The 20,394-nt window shown below is 49.0% G+C and overlaps 2 protein-coding genes and 1 non-coding gene across 11 annotated transcripts in view; 2 read left to right on the forward strand and 1 right to left on the reverse strand.

Moving 5' to 3' along the window:
* The window catches only part of MBP (myelin basic protein), a 74,998-nt gene extending 69,102 nt beyond the window's left edge, over positions 1-5,896 (forward strand). For 5 of the 6 annotated variants that reach the window (XM_066247019.1, XM_066247018.1, XM_066247020.1 and 2 more), the window contains 2 exons: positions 478-597; positions 4,351-5,896. In XM_066247019.1, coding sequence (XP_066103116.1) covers positions 478-597; positions 4,351-4,395 — 165 coding nt within the window. In that variant the 3' untranslated portion in view covers positions 4,396-5,896. The remainder of the gene's footprint in view (positions 1-477; positions 598-4,350) is intronic. The other variant, XM_066247021.1, reaches the window with a different exon arrangement.
* An 8,996-nt stretch (positions 5,897-14,892) lies between these two features.
* Positions 14,893-20,394, reverse strand: part of ZNF236 (zinc finger protein 236) — a 56,033-nt gene continuing 50,531 nt past the window's right edge. For all 4 annotated transcript variants that reach the window (XM_066247548.1, XM_066247546.1, XM_066247547.1 and 1 more), the window contains exons 30-32: positions 19,204-19,333; positions 18,473-18,649; positions 14,893-18,022 (exon numbers count right to left, since the gene is read on the reverse strand). In XM_066247548.1, the coding sequence (XP_066103645.1) occupies positions 17,898-18,022; positions 18,473-18,649; positions 19,204-19,333 (432 nt within the window). In that variant the 3' untranslated portion in view covers positions 14,893-17,897. The remainder of the gene's footprint in view (positions 18,023-18,472; positions 18,650-19,203; positions 19,334-20,394) is intronic.
* On the forward strand, positions 20,199-20,274 carry TRNAT-GGU (transfer RNA threonine (anticodon GGU)). Its single transcript has one exon. It is a non-coding gene; the product is annotated as a tRNA-Thr (tRNA).

Consider the following 20,394-nt stretch of genomic DNA (forward strand, 5'->3'; position numbering starts at 1 on the left):
GGGGACCCTGACCCGGGCCACCCTCAGGAGAGGGCCCTCTAGTCCAGAGAACGAGAACGTGGTCCTCACACTTTGGGAAAGCATGGGCAGCAACCCTCACTGAGCGCAGAGCCTGCTGCTGGGGACCCTGGACGGAGGGGACGTGAACGTGGTCTGTGCAGATGGTCAGAAGGCGCCACCAGGCTCTGTCTTGGCCTCTGTGTCCCCGCCCCACAGACCCGTGTGAGCAAAGGCACTCTGCCTTGTTCTGTGATGTTGTCCAGACTTCTCTCAGGGGCCAGGCAGCAGGGAGGCCCCAGTGGTAGAAAAACCTTGATCTTTGAAATGAAAGCAGCTAGGCGACGTTTAGTAACAGAGTCCCCGGCCCGGCCTGGGACACACAAGTGGAGGGCTCCGAGCCCTGGGGCCACCATGGCCACTCAGTCAGGGCCTCCAGGGACCTGTCCCCAGAGCCAGCGCTATGCTCTTCTCTTGCAGGGCGCTGAGGGTCAGAAGCCCGGATTTGGCTACGGGGGCAGAGCTTCTGACTACAAATCAGCTCACAAGGGACTCAAGGGCCATGATGCCCAGGGGACTCTTTCCAAAATCTTCAAACTGGTAACGTAGCCGCCTGGGTCCCAGGATAGGCAGGGCGGGTGGGCGGCCATCAGTCCCCTTGCTGCTTTATCTCAGGCGTCGCTGTGAGCACTGAACAGTGTCCAGGCCCCTCAGGAGGCTGAGGACAGGGTGGGGACCCGAGGCCGTGGCTGAGCTTGGGGTGGCAGGTGGGGAAGTCTGGGTGCTGACTCATCCGGAAGGCCAGATGTCCTGGGAGCCGTGGAGAAGGGACCAGCTTAAAGGTGGCCACAGAAAATGAACAAAATAAATGTGATGGGGAGAAGGCTGGAAGGAGCTGAGGGTGACGCTGCCTCTGGCGTCCAAGGTGGTCACCATTCCGGGAGGAGCCGGGGAAGGCCGGGCTGAGCAGGTGACATTCGGCAAAGAGTGAGGAGGTGAGGAGCTGCTCACAGACGGGACAGGGCTCCCAGCTGAAGGGAAACAGAGAAGCCTCAGTGGGTTCCGGGAGGGGCAACAAGACTGAGTGACACAGAGTGACCGGCAGGGGACAGGAGAGGGCCTCACCCCAGGGAGGGCCCGGTGAGCCTCCCGAGGGCTCTGGCGTTGACTCGGAACTGGGGGGTCCCCGGAATTCAGGGAGTGACTTATTTCAGTGCAAGAGACCAGACCCGCGTCTTTGGCAGGTTAGCTAGTATGGGGACTGGATTCTGCGTACCCTGGCCTGGCTAATGAGGAGGTGACCCATGGGTCCTGGAGCCTCGCCTCTAGGGGATTGGGGACAGAGCTGAGGCTCTGTCATTCAAGGGCTTGCAGCTAGAAGGGGACATGGTGCTGTGTTCACGGAGTGCCAGGGCGGTTGGCATACTGACTTAAGTGCCAAGGAGACCATGTGTCATTACTGAGCAGGGGACAGATGTCTGGGACAGAAATCGTCTCAGTTGACGTTCCCAGTGACTTCCCATTAGTATGACAACTCCCGCCACTGTGCCACGTACTCTCCACCCCAACAGGGCATCACCCTCCCTGCCGGGCGCCCCTTGAGCTGGCACTTACCCTCACAGTCACGGTGACCTACAGGGCCCGGTCACCTCCTTCCCAACCTACAGAAACGCCATGAAGAGGACAGTTCCCCTGACATGACGGAGGCACCAACCCCACGCTGCCCACGGCACCCCGACCAGAGAGGAAACATGTGTGGAAGACCGCCATTGCTGTGGAGCAGGCCCTGCAGACAGGGGAAGACGTGGGTGTCCACCTGACAGGGACGTGGACCTGTGTCTGGGTCCCCTGCTTGGTGTGAACACGCGTGAGGAAGTTAATTTCTCCACAGACACGGCCATCATAATGTGCTCACCTTGATTATGAAATGCGGCACAGACGGAGGGCCCGCAGGAGAGCTGGGTCTAGACCCAGAACTGCACCCGCCAGTGGCCCCCACCAGGCCAGGAGGGAGGTCACCTCCATCAGCATGGCCTCCTCCTCAGCGTCCTGCCCCTGCGAGTCCCGGGGGGAGCCCAGCTGTCTGTGGTCGTCACGGGCGCCCTCTCATCCGAGAAGCGCCACTTTCGTCCTGCCCTGGGGGGCCTGGTCGCTCTGCTGCCCAGTGCGATGACTGCTGACCACACCAGGGATGGTGACTGAGGGATTGTGGGATGGCACAGTGACCTGGGACTTGCTGAGGAACTGGGGTCCTGTCCCTTGGGGATTTTTGCTGGAGGTGTGACCAGTTACTGTGAGATGTTCACGAGGTCAGAGCTCATCACTGGGACGTCCGTGGTGGCTGGAAACGCTCCACCGATGCCCCGCACGGTTTTTTGTGTGTGGAACCTATTTCTCCCCTGATGTCCATGCATTTGGTTTTAATTAGATTTTTATGACATAAAAATTTATCAAGTGGCCAACTGGTCACACGGGCTGCCTGAGTGACATGGAGCAGCGAGAACAGATTGAAAATTCCCCCGAGGCCAGAGGGCTGGAAGCAGATGGGTGGAGAGGGTGGACGTCACTGGATCTAAGGTGGGCCGTGTCCCATCTCTTCTCCCTCCTCTTTCTTTGCCACTGAAAATCAATGCTGAGAGGAAAAAGTGAGAGGCAGGGGCAGGTTTGGCAGTCTAGTGTTGCTGGTCAGGAGCTGGGCAGAGACCACGGAACCCATCCCGGCCATCTGGGGCCCACCTCAAAGGGCGCTGGGGTGTCTAGTTTCTGGCGCCTGTTCCTACCCGGGGCGTGTCCGCACGCTTCCCATGGGGAGCAGCCGGGAGCTGTCCACGCTGCTCTGGGTTCCGTCTGCTCCTGCCCCAAGGCACAAGCTGGGCAGGCTGGTTCGCAGTGGGAAAAGCAGGAGAGAGAGGAGCATGAGGCCTCACGTCGAAGACGGAGACGTGGGGTCTACCCTGGCCCCCCTTACGGGCTGAGCGACACTCTGGGAAAGTGATCTCGCCTCTCTGAGCTCCAGATCAACTAAGAACGTGAACTAAAGGAACAGATTTGGCTCCTGGCAGGTACTCAGTAAATCATAGGTACAGTTTACAGATCAGAAAACAGGTGTGTCCACCATTTCTAATTCAAACAGGAGCCTCTGGGAAGGTAGAAGGTGCCTCGCCTCAGCTGTCTCGCAAAGGGTGCCAGGAGTAACCCTTTCGGCACAGGGTGCTTGGTTCCGGGGACAGTGGCTCTGGTGCGTTCAGGAGCAGACACTCTTCACGGGAGCCCTTGGGTTATCGTCCTAGAAATCCAGGAACAGGCGAGGCTCTTGCAGACATCCCCTCTGCTCCCGGGCAGCTCTGAGGGCCAGTTAGGGCTACATCCAGCCAGGCTCACACGGGGAAAGGCCGCGTCCCCTGTGAGGGGGTCATCTTGAGCTCCCGCTCCGGATGATACCTGAGGACCATCTGGGGAACACAGAACCGGATGGGGCCGTGGAAGCTCAGGCTCATCCGTCCTCTGGGAAACAGTGAATTTCACGTTTCTCTGTGTGCTGGGGCTCATGGCCAAAAGGAAGTCTTTTTGAGAGATCGATGCTTCACTGGCCACCTAAGGAAAAAAGGGGACCCAAGGATGAAAATACCACCATCTGAATGCAAAACAAGTGTGTTTCTTCCACGTCCCTCTAATGACATCTGTGTGAGAAACAGTTGTCTTCTCAGACAGCGAGTGGCCACGCCCACTCCGCCTCCACATGGGCGTGGTCCAGGGTCTCCGTCGCCCAGATGGCCGGCCTTTTAATTATTTGTTTAAAATTGTATTTGTACAGAAAAGATGTTCACTCGTGGTTCTAAGTCCCGCTAAGTAGAAGTCTGTCGCCAGCCCACTGGTGGGTTAGTCTGTCCGGGAGAGGTGGGGGGGGGGGCAGACAAGCGGGAAGATGCCCCTCCCCACAGAACCTGGGACAGTTTAGGAACCAGAGGGGGTTTGCAGACAGCTCCCCTCAGTTACCCTGGAATTTCTAGACAAAAAAAAAAAAAGAGAGAGAGAGAGAGAAAAACTCTACAAAAATGAAATGCTCACTCAGAGCCCAATAATGTAGGGACTGCGCCTTTTGTCCCCAAAATAGTGTCCTGGGTACTGGATTCTGGTGATTTCTCTGAGGGCCCTTGAGAACTCAGTGCTTGTTAAGGAAGGTTGTGGGGGATGGAGAAAAAAAGTCACCTTTTCCGCACTTGGCTCCTAGCCAAAGACGCAGAGACCGGGAGCTCCAGTGGTTATAGCCGGCTTCCCAGGGAGGGGACCCAGCACAGTCTGGGCGCGGCGGTCCCTGTGCTCACCTAACGCTGTGTTTGCTTCCTTTCTCAGGGGGGCAGAGACAGCCGCTCGGGATCGCCCATGGCCAGACGCTGAAGGCAGACTCCGGTCCCCAAATCCTGCCCCCGGCTTCTTAATACACCTGACCCCCAAGTCTAACACGGTCCCCATCCCCATCTACGCCCTTGTTCTAGAATCGACCTCTCGCCTAATGCCTTGGACTTGTGCGCACAGTAGGGCCGGCACGCGGCACCTTACTGGCCCACAGCTACACAGAGAACCGCACACAGGAAACAGTTCCCCCGTCCCCACGTGGCGTCTGAAGACGACCTTGTCCGGGAGCCTCCCTCCTCGGAGACGCCCCGGGCGCCCCGGATGCCCTGGCCCGGGCAGTCTGCCCACGGACCCTCCATCCTTGGACTTGCTTCGTGCGCTGACCTGCACCCCGGCTTCTGGCACTGCCGCAAGACGCTGCCATGGACACGGGGCACGTGTGGGGGTGGGGCTGGCGACGGCGCTTCCTGTGGTTTCTTCTCCTGCTCCGTCTCACCCAACCCCCAGGCCGCTTCGCTCCCCCAACAGGATTAGGCGGCAAAACTGGCTTCACTCCCGTGGGAACTTCCGTAAGTGAAATGCAGGTGGGCAGCTGAGGAGAGATCAGCGTGGTGGGAGCCCAGGGCCCACCTAGCGGGCCGCTCCCACGCCGGATGGGCAGGCCTCGTGTCTGGTGGAGAGGGGATTGGAGGCAAAGGGCTGGGTAGTGGCCTGGAGCAGGGGACAGGCGAAGACACCGTGGGAAGCACAGTGGCTCCTACGGACCGCCTGTTCTGTCACCAGAGCCGGGCTGGGAGCTCGGGAGACCTGCACAGAGAGAGAGAGCACGGATTATAGGAGATTTCGGGGTGGCTGCGCAGGGTCACCCTGGTTACTGGGAAGCTGACCGTGACCAGTGGCTTGCTCAGCATGGCAGTGCCCATTGCAGACACTAACCCTCGTGGAGGGATGGCCCTCCGTGTGCTTGCCTCCTGGGAGTGACTGGGCTGAGTGACTAGGTTTCATTAGAGCCCGCCCCTGTCCCTGTCCCTGACCCTGACCTGTCCCTAACTCTGCTTCTGCCCCTGTGCCTGCCCCTGACTCTGGCACTGCCCCTGACCCCTGGATGAGCCTGACCAGCCATATGAGGCTGCAGAAGCTGTCCCCTAAGCAGCACCCTTCTAATGCGAGCTGACACCCCCGACCCCTCCATAACGTGCTGATGGTGCCTTTTGAGTTCCAAGGGCTCTTCCCCGCCTTCCTCCCAGACCCCACGGCCCCTTCTCCCCTAGAAGGACGACGATGAGCAGCCTCCATAGGGCCCCCCTAATCTCGTCTAATCCTGAATGTCGAGTGTGGGTTGATATGTCTACTAACACAGCCTCAGTGATGAGAGGGTAACAAAACACAGGACCCCCCATTGGGAAACAGAACCTCCCCACCGCTGCCCCCACGCAGTCTGCCTCTGTGAACCCCACGCAGACGACACCCCGCCGGCAGCCACGGCTGCCACATGACGTACACACAGTTCTTGAACGGTGACATCAATAAACTTTTAATGATACTCACAGGTGTCTCTCTGTTATTCGGGTCCGTGGAGCAGGGGCCCGTGCACCCACCACCGTGTCCAGGCTATACGGGTACAGACCGCGTGGTCACGGCCCAGGGCGCGTTGGTGCCCCAGGAGGAGCACTGTCATCGACAGGAGAGAGTGCCACCACGTCCTGGTTTAGGGCACCGGCTCTCTGACTCACGGAGAAGGTCATTTTCCAGTTATCGCTGAGCCACCTTTTAAATTGCCGAGACTGGCGAGTGCCCCGCACCTGGGAACCGAGGGATCCCTGACAAGTTACTCTGCGTCACGTTTTACCTTGTGGGACATGCACAAGAACTGATACTGAAATTTTTGTTTATTGCTGATTTTGGTTACAAGCATCATCCTTCAAAAAGATCAACTGAAAGGATTTCTGTTTTGTTTTGCTTTTAACTGAACCACGGGTTCCTTTCTGTCTCAGCAGTGGCTTTGAGGGACTCGGAGCATCTGGTGGGACATTTAGCGAGGGCATGCCCCCACCTGGGATGATGGCAGGGAACCCCTACCCCCCCCCGTGATTGCGGGAATGCCAGGTCCCAGGGTGCCGTGCATGTCTGCAGTGGGCGGCCCCACCCATGGGCCTCCAAGCCAGCGCCAACCCCCTTCTCTACCCACACCCCGTAGGACGGAGGAATTTGGAAAATTGTGCTCAATTACATTTTTAAGTGTCCCGTGCCAGGGCTTAGCTGACCTGGGGCATGCGACGTCTCAGACTTGCGCAAGATGCTGGTAGAGCCCTGCCGTTGCATTAGAGACGAAGGCTCTCACGTCGTAGGAGAACCAGGCAGTCCAGAAAACTCGTCAGGAGACACATTTTAAATAGCAGAGGCAATGCACTGCAGAGGGAACATGTTTTCCAGAATCTCATCACTTAAAAATATCCACTCCCACCCCCATATTTTAAAGTGATTAATGTGGCCTGTCGTCCCTCCCTTTGCAGACAAATAGGCAACAAGGTGGGGGAAAAGGACTCTTTGCCCCTCACTCGGAGAAAGTCCAGCAGTCCAACCACGTTAGCTCTTCTGTCCAAATGTGCGTGGGGCCCCTACTCTGGGCTAGAAGCAAAGTGCACTAACAGAAGACGTCCTACATTAGATAATTCTCTGTAAACGACACGCTTCCAAAAGCCTGAAACTATACCTTGGGAAAGGACTAGACGTTATCATAATAAGCTCCATGGGTGTCCTCAGGGAAATCCAACACCCCCTGTCTTATGAACTGATGATAAACTGACACAATGGTCGATATTGTTTTCTCAAACACCTCCCAAGCACAAGAGAAAGTGTAAAATAACCCCCCCCCCGGGATGGACAATAAGACATCTTTGCACAATTCAGATCCTACACATCTGAATTCACTGCAAATCTGGCTCCACTGGGCACTGGCCCATGCTGAAGATGTTGCCTAGAGAAAACTCCATCTGGAAACCATGTATCTCACCCAAAGGCCAAGGAGGTAGATAGACAAGAGCTTTAAACTAATACGAAAAAGTATTTTTATTAATTCTTCCAGCCAGCATTGTGGCCTTTGGCGTTAACTGTCCATTTCCAATACAAACTTAGATGAAATAAATATCTAGTGTATAAATAGACCATGAAACAATGACAAAGATAAAATAAAAAAAGAGTAATTCTTTTGTTAAGTTAAAAAAATTAAAAATAGTCTTTAGTGATGAATTGCTAGGTCATTTTGGAACCGGTCAGATTACAAATCTTGACCTAACACAGAAGCCCTTGTGATGTGAAAAAACTATCACCCAGAAAAATGACTGACAGCAAAATTCTTTAGGATTTTCGTTCCCAACACCGGTGGGTGGCTCCACCTGGTGTAGGTTTTTCATGGCTTACAAAACCAGTAAGACTTCCACAGAACACAGGGACATTGCGCCCGACAAAGGAGTGTGTGTGTGTGTGTGTGTGGGGGGGTGACAGTGGGCTCAGGGCGAACGAATGTGGGAGACTAAGGATTGGGGAAGTTCAGGTCAGACCCGCCAAGACCAAGTGTGACACTAGGGTTAGGAGGCTCCCCAAGGCAAGAGCGTCTTCACAAAGGGGGTGTACAGGGTTCCTCACCCCACGAAGAAGTTTGCTTGCCCCGCTTCTTTAAACAACAAAGAAGATGCTATTACATTTTAAAATGCTCCTTTTCATTAGAATAAGGTGAAGATAGAGGGGCCCCAAACGTGGGGGGGGCACATTCCAAATTCTGTTCTATCAACTCCAGAACACCTCCATTCTGTGAACAGAGGTAAAGTAGCAAAAAGGGGAGAAATCTAGATTCTCAGGGACTGTATAAATTCATCTCTGCCTCACTTTATACAAGAGATTTTTTAAATTATTTTTTAGTGAGGGGAGGGGAGGCAGAGAGACAGACTCCCACATGTGCCTCAACCAGGATCCAGCATGGCCACCAGGAGGTGATCCTCTGCCCATCTGGGGCCGTTGCTCCTTACTCAGCAACCTAACCATTTTCTAGTGCCTAAGGCAGAGGCCATAGAGCCATCCTCAGTGCCCAGGCCAACCCACTCTAATTGAGCCATGGCTGTGGGAGGGGAAGAGAGAGCAGAAAGGAAGGAGAGGGGGAGGGGTGGAGAAGCAGATGAGCGCTTCTCCTGTGTGCCCTGACTGGGACTCAAACCCAAGACATCCACATACCAGGCCAACGCTCTACCACTGAGCCAACCAGCCAGCGCAATAGATTTTAGAAAAAAGAAAGTAATTAGCAAGGATCGACCCTTGGATTTATGGGGTTTTTTTTCTGGTGGTGGTTGGCAGAGGGGCGGAGTATTGACTTTGAAATAAATCCTGGAGAAAAAATATGCAAAGAGCAGGCATGAGAGCTAAGAATCTAACCAGAAAAGAGTTCTATATATCTTACATCTTTCCTGAAAAAGATGGTGCTTACATAAATTTGAGTGATCACTTTTTGTTAAATAACCTTTACCTTCATAAGCTAGAATATGCTTCTGCAGCCCTGGCTGTTTGGCTCAGTGGTAGAGCGTCGGCCTGGCGTGCAGAAGTCCCGGGTTCGATTCCCGACCAGGGCACACAGGAGAGGCGCCCATCTGCTTCTCCACCCCTCCCCCTCTCCTTCCTCTCTCTCTTCCCCTCCCGCAGTCAAGGCTCCATTGGAGCAGAGTGGGCCTGCACGCTGAGGATGGCTCTATGGACTCCACCTCAGGTGCTGGAATGGCTCCAACTACAACAGAGCAATAGCCCCAGATGGGCAGAGCATCGCCCCCTGGTGGGCATGCCGGGTGGATCCTGGTCAGGCGCATGCGAGAGTCCGACTGCCTCCCTGCTTCTTTTTTTTTTTTTTTTTTTTTTTCCGTTTTATTTACATTTAAGTCTGAATGATGTTTTATTTTTTTTTTATTTTTTTTTTATAATTTTATTTTTTTAATGGGGTGACATCAATAAATCAGGATACATATATTCAAAGATAACAAGTCCAGGTTATCTTGTCGTTCAATTATGTTGCATACCCACCACCCAAAGTCAGATTGTCCTCTGTCACCTTCTATCTTGTTTTCTTTGTGCCCCTCCCCACCCCCTATCCCTCTCCCATTCCCCCCTCCCCCCCGTAACCACCACACTCTTGTCAATGTCTCTTAAGTTTCAGTATTATGTCCCACCTACGTATGGAATAATACAGTTCCTGGTTTTTTCTGATTTACTTATTTCGCTTCGTATCATGTTATCAAGATCCCACCATTTTGCTGTAAATGTTCCGATGTCATCATTTCTTATGGCTGAGTAGTATTCCATAGTGTATATGTGCCACATCTTCTTTATCCAGTCATGTATTGATGGGCTTTTTGGTTGTTTCCATGTCCTGGCCACTGTGAACAATGCTGCAATAAACATGGGGCTGCATGTGTCTTTACGTATCAATGTTTCTGAGTTTTGGGGATATATACCCAGTAGAGGGATTGCTGGGTCATAAGGTAGTTCTATTTTCAGTTTTTTGAGGAACCACCATACTTTCTTCCATAATGGTTGTACTACTTTACATTCCCACCAACAGTGTATGAGGGTTCCTTTTTCTCCACAGCCTCTCCAACATTTGCTATTACCTGACTTGCTAATAACAGCTAATCGAACAGGTGTGAGGTGGTATCTCATTGCCGTTTTGATTTGCATTTCTCTAATAGCTAAAGAAGATGAGCATCTTTTCATATATCTGTTGGCCATTTGTATTTCTTCCTGGGAGAAGTGTCTATTCATATCCTCTTCCCATTTTTTTATTGGATTGTTTGTTTGTTTGTTGTTGAGTTTTATGAGTTCTTTGTATATTTTGGATATTAGGCCCTTATCTGAGCTGTTGTTTGAAAATATCATTTCCCATTTAGTTGGCTTTCTGTTTATTTTGTTATCAGTTTCTCTTGCTGAGCAAAAACTTCTTAGTCTGATGTAGTCCCATTCATTAATTTTTGCCTTCACTTCTCTTGCCATTGGAGTCAAATTCATAAAATGCTCTTTAAAACCCAGGTCCATGAGTTGAGTACCTATGTCTTCTTCTATGTACTTAATTGTTTCAGGTCTTATGTTTAGATCTTTGATCCATTTTGAGTTAATTTTTGTACAGGGAGAGAGACTGTAGTCCAGTTTCATTCTTTTGCATGTGGCTTTCCAGTTTTCCCAGCACCATTTATTGAAGAGGCTTTCTTTTCTCCATTGTGTGTTGTTGGCCCCTTTATCAAAAATTATTTGACTATATATATGTGGTTTTATTTCTGGACTTTCTATTCTGTTCCATTGGTCTGAGTGTCTATTTTTCTGCCAATACTATGCTGTTTTGATTGTCGTGGCCCTATAATAGAGTTTGAAGTCAGGTATTGTAATGCCCCCAGCTTCATTCTTTTTCTTTAGGATTGCTTTGGCTATTCGGGGTTTTTTATAGTTCCATATAAATCTGATGATTTTTTGCTCTATTTCTTTAAAAAACGTCATTGGAAGTTTGATGGGAATTGCATTAAATTTGTATATTGCTTTGGGTAATATAGCCATCTTGATTATATTTATTCTTCCTAGCCAAGAACAAGGTATATTCTTCCATCTCATTATATCTTTTTCGATTTCCCTTAACAATGGTTTATAGTTTTCATTATATAAGTCCTTTACATTCTTTGTTATGTTTATTCCTAAGTATTTTATTTTTTTTGTTGCAATCGTGAAGGGGATTATTCTTTTGAGTTCCTTCTCAGTTGTTTCATTGTTGGCATATAGAAAGGCTATTGACTTCTGTATGTTAATTTTGTATCCTGCGACCTTACTGTATTGGCTTATTGTTTCTAGTAGACTTTTTGTGGATTCTTTGGGGTTTTCGATGTATAGGATCATATCATCTGCAAAAAGTGATACCTTTACTTCTTCTTTTCCGATATGGATGCCTTTTATTTCTTTGTCTTGTCTGATTGCTGTGGCGAGAACCTCTAGTACCACATTAAATAAGAGTGGAGAGAGTGGACAACCCTGTCTTGTTCCTGATTTAAGGGGGAAAGCCTTCAGTTTAGTGCCATTTAATATGATGTTAGCTGATGGTTTATCATATATGGCCTTTATCATGTTGAGATATTTTCCTTCTATACCCATTTTGTTGAGAGTCTTAAACATAAAATTGTGTTGTATTTTATCAAAAGCCTTTTCTGCATCTATTGATAAGATCATGTGGTTTTTGTTCTTTGTTTTGTTGATATGGTGTATTACATTAACCGTTTTACGTATGTTGAACCATCCTTGAGATTCTGGGATGAATCCCACTTGATCATGATGTATTATTTTTTTAATATGTTGTTGTATTCGATTTGCTAGTATTTTGTTTAGTATTTTAGCATCTGTATTCATTAGAGATATTGGTCTGTAGTTTTCTTTTTTTGTGCCATCCTTGCCTGGTTTTGGTATGAGGGTTATGTTGGCCTCATAAAATGTGTTTGGAAGTATTGCTTCTTCTTCAATTTTTTGGAAGACTTTGAGTAGAATAGGAACCAAGTCTTCTTTGAATGTTTGATAAAATTCGCTGGTATAGCCGTCAGGGCCTGGACTTTTATTTTTGGGGAGGTTTTTAATGGTTTTTTCTATTTCTTCTCTACTAATAGGTCTGTTTAGGCTTTCTGCTTCTTCTTGACTCAGTCTAGGAAGGTTGTATTTTTCTAGGAATTTATCCATTTCTTCTAGGTTGTTGAATTTAGTGGCATAAAGTTTTTCATAGTATTCTACAATAATTCTTTGTATATCTACAGTGTCCGTGGTGATTTCTCCTCTTTCATTTTGGATTTTGTTTATATGAGTTCTTTCTCTTTTTTCCTTGGTAAGTCTTGCCAAGGGTTTGTCAATTTTGTTGATCTTTTCAAAGAACCAGCTCCTTGTTCTATTAATTTTTTCTATAGTTTTTCTGTTCTCTAATTCATTTATTTCTGCTCTGATTTTTATTATTTCCTTTCTTCGGCTGGTTTTGGGTTGTCTTTTTTCTTCTTTTTCTAGTTCCTTAAGGTGGGAAGTTAAGTGGTTCACTTGGGCTCTCTCTTGTTTGTTCATATATGCCTGAAGCGATATGAACTTCCCTCTTATCACTGCTTTTGCTGCATCCCATAGATTCTGATATGTCGTATTGTCATTTTCATTAGTCTGTATATATCTTTTGATCTCTGCACTTATTTCTTCTTTGACCCATTCATTTTTTAAAAGTATGTTGTTTAGTTTCCACATTTTTGTGGGATTTTTTTCCTCTTTTTTGCAGTTGAATTCTAGTTTCAAGGCTTTATGATCAGAAAATATGCTTGGTACAACTTCAATTTTTCTGAATTTGCTGATGTTGTTTTTGTGGCCCAACATATGGTCAATTCTTGAGAATGATCCATGTACACTGGAGAAAAATGTATACTCAGTCACTTTGGGATGAAATGTCCTGTAGATGTCTATCATATCCAGGTGCTCTAGTGTTTTGTTTAAGGCCACTATGTCTTTGTTGATTCTCTGTTTGGATGACCGATCTAGAGCCGTCAGCGGTGTATTGAGGTCTCCAAGTATGATTGTATTTTTGTCAGTTTTTGTTTTAAGATCAATAAGTAGCTGTCTTATATATTTTGGTGCTCCTTGGTTTGGTGCATATATATTAAGAATTGTTATGTCTTCTTGATTCAGTGCCCCCTTAGCCATTATGAAATGGCCATTTTTGTCTCTGAGTACTTTTCCTGTCTTGTAGTCAGCATTATCTGATATGAGTATTGCTACACCTGCTTTTTTTTGGATGTTATTTGCTTGGAGTATTGTTTTCCAGCCTTTCACTTTGAATTTGTTTTTATCCTTGTTACTTAGATGAGTTTCCTGTAGGCAGCATACAGTTGGATTTTCTTTTTTAATCCATTCTGCTACTCTGTGCCTTTTTATTGGTGAGTTTAATCCGTTTACATTTAGTGTAATTATTGATACTTGTGAGTTCCCTATTGCCATTTTATATCTTGCTTTCTGTTAGTTTTGTGTCTTGTTTGATCCTTCTCTTTCGTTTTTCTATCTTTTGTTTTTATTTGGTTGTATTCCATACATCTTTCCTCTGTTGCTATCTTTTTTATCTCATGTGCTTCTGTGGTGGTTTTTTCAATGGTGGTTACCTTTGAGTAATGAAAAGGGTCCCTACCCTGTTCATTGTAGCGAACTATTTTGTGAGTACTTTTGCACTCCATCGTCCTTTGCTACTGTTAATCTCCATCTTCTCCCCCTCTTTCTTTTTATTGTTGTCACAGTTTAAATTTGGTTTTATTGTGTTCTTCTTGGAGCTTTTACTTGTGGCTCTGTTTTTTTTTGTTCTTTGTATCTGATTGGAGAACCCCCTTTAGTAATTCCTGGAGTGGGGGTTTTCTGATGATAAATTCCCTCATCTTTTCTGTATCTGTGAATGTTTTTATTTCTCCTTCGTATTTGAAGGATAGCTTTGATGGGTATAGTATTCGTGGCTGAAAGTTCCTCTCTTTCAGGACTTTAAATATTGGGGTCCACTCTCTTCTAGCTTGTAGAGTTTCTGCTGAGAAATCTGATGATAATCTAATGGCCTTCCTTTATATGTTGTATTCTTCTTTTCCCTGGCTGCCTTGAGAATTTTTTCTTTGCTGTTGGTTTGTGTCAATTTCATTATGATATGCCTTGGAGTAGGTTTGTTGGGGTTAAGAAAACTTGGAGTTCTGTTTGCTTCTTGAACTTGAGGCTTTAGTTCTTTCCACAGGCTTGGGAAGTTCTCATCTATTATTTGTTTGAGTATGTTCTCCATTCCATTTTCTCTCTCTTCTCCCTCTGATATACCTATTATTCTTATGTTATTCTTTTTGATGGAGTCAGATAATTCTTGTAGGGCTATCTCATTTTTTTTAATTTTTGAGTCTCTTTCTTCTTCTCTCTGTTGTGCCTCAAGTTGCTTGTCTTCTATTTCACTAATCCTCTCTTCTATCTGACCTGTTCTATTAGCTAAGCTTGTTACTTCGTTTTTCAGCTCGTGAATTGAGTTTTTCATCTGTTTGATTTGTTTTTATAGTTTCAATTTCCTTGGGCATATATTCTTTGTGTTCATTGAGTTGTTTTCTGAGCTCCCTCTATTGCCTTTCTGTGTTTTCTTGTATATCTCGGAGGATTTCCTCCCTGCTTCTTATTTCAGAAAAATCCAAAAAAAATAAATATGCTTCTGCAGAGGAAACCCATCTAAAAATCAGAGGTCCACTTCCCTGTGCAGGATGTCATACCTGCACTAACACATGTATTTCTTGCACAGAAATGTCATGTATGGCCCTGGCCGGTTGGCTCAGTGGTAGAGCGTCGGCCTGGCGTGCAGAAGTCCCGGGTTCGATTCCCGGCCAGGGCACACAGGAGAGGCGCCCATCTGCTTCTCCACCCCTCCCCCTCTCCTTCCTCTCTGTCTCTCTCTTCCCTTCCCGCAGCCAAGGCTCCATTGGAGCAAAAGATGGCCTGGGCGCTGGGGATGGCTCCTCGGCCTCTGCCCCAGGCTCTAGAGTGGCTCTGGTCGTGACAGAGCAACGCCCCGGAGGGGCAGAGCATCACCCCCTGGTGGGCGTGCCGGGTGGATCCTGGTCGGGCGCATGCGGGAGTCTGACTGTCTCTCCTCGTTTAAAGCTTCAGGAAAAAAAAAAAATGTCATGTATCAGCACAGCCATCTGAGGACACGTGGCGTCATCGTGAAATGCAAATTCACAATTCCTTCAAAATGGCAATCAGCAGGAGGAACACAGAATATTGTTCTGAGGCAAGGCCCCCTAGTTCAATGCTGAATCTGGATGATGTCACGACTTTTCCACGTAAAGGAACCCTGGGAGTTCCCAGTGAGGACATTTTCCATTCCTGCCGCGGTGCATGGTCAGAAGACACAAGGCAGTGGGATTGGCTAACCCCTAAGCACGCGGGGGTTTCCTTACACACCCACCCGGGCACTGACGTGTGTCACTGGGGCCAAAGGCCAGCTATATGCAGGCGAGGGCCCTCAAGTTTCCCTTCTTGAAAAGATGCTTCTGTCCCGACCCACAGCCATTCTATGGAAACCACCAGACCTGTCACCTAAGGGGCGGGACTCTATCTGCACGGGGTTCCTCCTGTGACCTTGACATGGCGGACCCTGCAAGATGACCTAAACTTGGAGTGAATCCACGTGCCAACTTTCTTATATTAAATATTTTGAAAGAAAATTAATCACACTTCCTAACTTCATGTTTTATTTATTGTTATTCCAAAACAGATATGCTAAGATATTTCTAAAAAATAGTCATCTATCCTCAAAATTCTGGGTATGGAGAAGGCTAGTAACCTCTTATCAGAAGACTTTATCAGCCATTAAAATAAAGAGCAACCTGTATAGTCCACCAAGCGTTCAAGTGCCATTGTCTTTATAAAACTTTCTACTTTCAAGGAATGTTTTGCCAAGCAGCAGCTCTTATATAACTAGGAAATAAATCAAAACAAGACAGTAATCGCTGTCTGCTAATAAACTGAGAAAACTCACAGAATGAATTATCGATAGTTTTTTTTCTTTAACCAAAATAAAATTAGGCTTTCAGTTCACCTGGTAAGGCCTTAATTGGGCAGCTTGCCATCGCAGTTCCTTGAGCTGCGCTTTCTGTGCAATGAGGAATTAAAAAAACCCCTTTCAGAGACTGTCCTGAGATGACATTTAATGCTAGACACAAAATAAATAAAACCAGCAAGAACAAAAACAAAATTTTTTTAAAGTTCCAATAATAGCAACTTTGGGGATAGTCACCAAAATTAATCATCATTTCTAAAATAGTTTAATACAAAATTATAAAAGAAAAAGTGCATTAAAAGCAGAATCTTTAAAACTCTGGCAAAATTACAATTATTCTGGATACACTGACAACAGCCAGGTGTACACACTGACATTCAAGAAAAACCTCAGGATATATAGAGTAAGTCCAGTATCAGAAGAATAAGTCAAATAAGGCTTTTTCCCCCCTTAAAAAAATATACAATACATAAAGCAGTTTGGAAAAAAAAAAAGAATATTTAACAGTTTTCTTACTTAAATATTTTCACATAACAAAAATTTTTATATCACCATCAATATTACTTATATACAGATCCAAAAAGTGAACAAGAACAAAATAATCAAAAGATGCCCTTACAAAAAAATAAGAGTTGAAATGTCTTTTTTTTTTTCAGGAACCTAAAAATGTGTTCCTCTCTTAATATACAAAGTCCATTCAATATTTATAATAAAACTGCTCTCTTCTGAACCAGGAAGGCCGTGAGAGAAAATAAAAGGCAATTATTATTCAGAAAAAAACAAAACAAAACCGAAAGCTACCCCAGCTCTCCGTTATGATGAGAAAGATATCCATTTATTAATAAAATGAATACAATACTGATCTCAAGTGCTCACAGGGAGTAGGGACACCGAGGCTCTCTCCACCACGGGGACGTGTGCCCGTATTTACAAAATACACTGCTCGGCCACACAGAGGCCCGTATACCTGTATGTGCTCGTATGCACTCATACGTACAACATATAAATAACCACGAGGGGTTCACGTGAGTGAAGACCTTTCCATCTTTGGAATGCTGTGGAAGTCCGCCGCAGCGGAGGGGGGGGGGGGTCTGTTGGGGACGAATAAATGTGGCACCATTGATGAGACTCAAGGTTTCCCTGAAATAAAACTCACCCGCTGACATGTGAGGAGGGCACCATGGGGCGCGGGGCTCCTGCTGCAGGGAGGGCGCCAGGTGTGGGCCACTCCCCGTCTGTCCGCTGCACGTGGCTTGTGCTTTCTGCAGCAGCCTGGCCTGCGGACCGCAGTCTGTGGGCCGATGGGGGCAGGCGGCAGCGTGTGGGGACCGTCCCCTGGTCTGCGAGCCAGGCCGATGCCACTCCCCATGCTCATGTCTAGAGGCCGCCTTCTTGTGACGAATGATTAGATACAGGGACTGAAGAGAGACATGGTCCAGCCACCTCTCCGGGGTCAGTTCTGGTAACTTATCAGAGACTAAAAACAGTTTCTATGAACTTCAAAATGCACAGAGACAAAACAGAAACAGTTCCCTGTGTTTTAACGTTTTCTTCTAGACTCCGTGCAGCTGGCCCACGTCTGCTTTGTAAGCGATGCTTTTAGAGCAGAAAGCAGGATGGGCACCAGACCTTTTCCATGTTGACATGTCCATTACACAAGAATCACACATAATGATAGGAGGGTCCCAGCGGCCAGTGCGGCGTGGACATGCTGGCCACGGAGCAGGGCTGCGCGCAGGAGTACCTGAGTTCAGTGATTGTAGGCCAGTAAGAACTATGCATTCACAGCCCCGGTTTGCCCATGTCTCTGAAAGACAATGATTTGTTAGTAACTTTACAGCTAAAAAACTACTGTGGCGACACAGACAGCACGTGATGTTTCAAAATGGAAATTCCAAATGCTCCACTCTGCACAGCGTGGCACCTTGGGGGTCTTTGGGGGGCACAGGCTGCATCAGAAGACATGGGCCAGTGCCTGCCACTCGCCAGAGGTCTCGGGCACCACCTCCTCCAGGTGCAGCGTCTGGGTCAGCTCCTCCGCGCCGGGCTCCGGGGCGCCAGCCGGCTCCTGCAAGGCTCCTGCAGAGCAGACAGAGCACAGGTGGCTCAGCGCCCACAGCAGAGACATCCACCTCGCAGGAGCCCACGACCCCCACGCTGGGCCATCCTCCACCCAGGGGCAAGAGGCATCTGAGCTGCGCTTTGCATGACCTAGGCGGTGACACTGCTTATCTGACCATGACTACACAGGCCTGGGACCTCTATCCCTGCGGGGCAGTGATGAGGGTGGACAGTCACGGTCACAACAGAACTCTCTCTGGACAGGAAGACAGCAGGAGTCCCAGAGCACTGCTGACAGAATACACCTTCTCCTCCTCAGAATCCCGAGCATCCCTTCCCCTGACCACACAAGGACACCTAGGGCGCTCGGGGACTTGGGGTACTGACCACTTGGAGACACCTAAGGTTCTCAGGGACACAGGGCGCTGACCGCCCGGGAACAGCGAGGGTGTTCGGGGCCCGGCTCACCAGCATAGCTGTGCGCCCTCTTCACGTGCAGCTTCATGTTGCTCTTCTGCGTGAAGCCCATGACGCAGTAAGCGCACTTGTAGGGTCGCTCGCCTGTGTGCTTCTTCATGTGCACCTGCAATGCACTCTTCTGGTTGAAGGCCTTCTCACACAGCGTGCAGGGAAAGGGCCTCTCCCCTGCGGGTGGAGGTCAGGCAGCCTTACACACGCGCGTGTCCACTTGGAAGTGGACTTACTATTTTAAAATATGTTATCTAACTGTTGTTAATTCAGACACTGAACAACGGAAGGAAAAGTCCAGTGTGACCCAACTAGGTGCCCACGGTGCCTGGGCCGGGGTGCGCAGGAGCGGGGTGGGGGGACGTGTGCAGGAGGGGGGGCAGACCGGGCAGGGCCGGAGGACAGGGACAGAGCAGAGAGTGTGGGCAGCAGCCAGCACTGGGCCCTGGATGGGATGTGCATGATGGTGGGCTGTGTGAGCAGCAGCGGGGGCAGAGTCTGCTTTTGTTTTGTGTTTGCCGAGAGGCGGCGACAGGAAAAGCCAGCAGAGAAAAAGAGGATGAGAGATGGGGGGGGGGGGCGGTCCCGCGGATGCAAGGCAGCCTGCGCACCAGCCACCTCCACGCTGCCCGCAGCCTGAGCGGCACCTCAACATGCTGAGGAACACGGGACAGCGGAACACGCGGCCTTGTGTTGGGAGCAGCGTGCACGTGGTGAGCCCGCGCCCTCACCTGTGTGGATGCGGCTGTGACGCTCCAGCTGGCTAGGCTTGGCAAAGGCCTTCTCGCAAGTGTCACACTTGAACACCCTGGGCTTCCGCGAGCTCAGGGAGGGGCCCGCCTGGTGCGTCTGCATGTGCTCCTGCAGAGGGGACAGGTAGGGCCACCGTCACCAGGGTTCCACAGAGCCCCCACGGCGAAGAACCAGCACTTGCTGTGGAGACCTGGGCTCCACACAGAGCACGTCTCAGGCTACCCGGTCGTCGACAACCTGGGCAGTGCTCAGGAGGACGGCCGGGTGCTTTGCAGGCCTTCTCCCAGCTGGTATCTGTGGGGTCTTCCTCCCGATGAGACCAGGGCGATGGGTTTGGGGAGGCGGAGGCTGCTTCTGTCGCACGATTTACAAGCTTCCTGGCTGCGGATGCTAACCTGGTCCCTGGGGTGCAGTCTCATGGGTCAGCCTGTGCTCACCCCTATCCTGGGATCTACAGAAAGAAGGATCTGACCCTGCAGTACCCCCTCTTACTCTGCAGTGGGGACAGCCTCCGAGGGCAGTCTGTGGACACTCTCTGGATTCTGCAAAGGGCACGTGTCCTTTCTTCCTCATATTACTTTGCTTAGCCGACCACAGTGACATCACTGAGTACCTGGCCGCTGCCCTGCGCTCGGAGCACCACCACCCACCCTGCTTCACTGTCTTGCTCCAACTGTCCCTGCTTTTGGTCCCCGGGAAATGGCCCCTGAGTCCCTTTGACATGAACACATCATTTCATGCGTGTGTGTGTATAATGAGCCCTTTCTTATTTATTTTCTGGCACTATGTACTATCTTTTACAACCCAAATTTCTGAAAGTCACCAACATAAGGTAACTTACAGGTATTAAAATATCAGCTATGGCCTCTCAAATTGTGTAAGACCACTTCAGAACATTTACGAAAGAGGCATACCTTGGACATAGTAACATGACTTAATACAAACGATAATATGTTACTTAAAACATCCCAAGGCCCTGGCCGGTTGGCTCAGTGGTAGAGCGTCGGCCTGGTGTGCGGAAGTCCCGGGTTCGATTCCCGGCCAGGGCACACAGGAGAAGCGCCCATCTGCTTCTCCACCCTTCCCCCTCTTCTTCCTCTGTGTCTCTCTCTTCCCCTCCCGCAGCCGAGGCTCCATTGGAGCAAAGATGGCCCAGGCGCTGGGGATGG

Source organism: Saccopteryx bilineata, chromosome 11 (assembly GCF_036850765.1).
Source record: "Saccopteryx bilineata isolate mSacBil1 chromosome 11, mSacBil1_pri_phased_curated, whole genome shotgun sequence".
Classification (NCBI taxonomy): Eukaryota; Metazoa; Chordata; class Mammalia; order Chiroptera; family Emballonuridae; genus Saccopteryx; species Saccopteryx bilineata.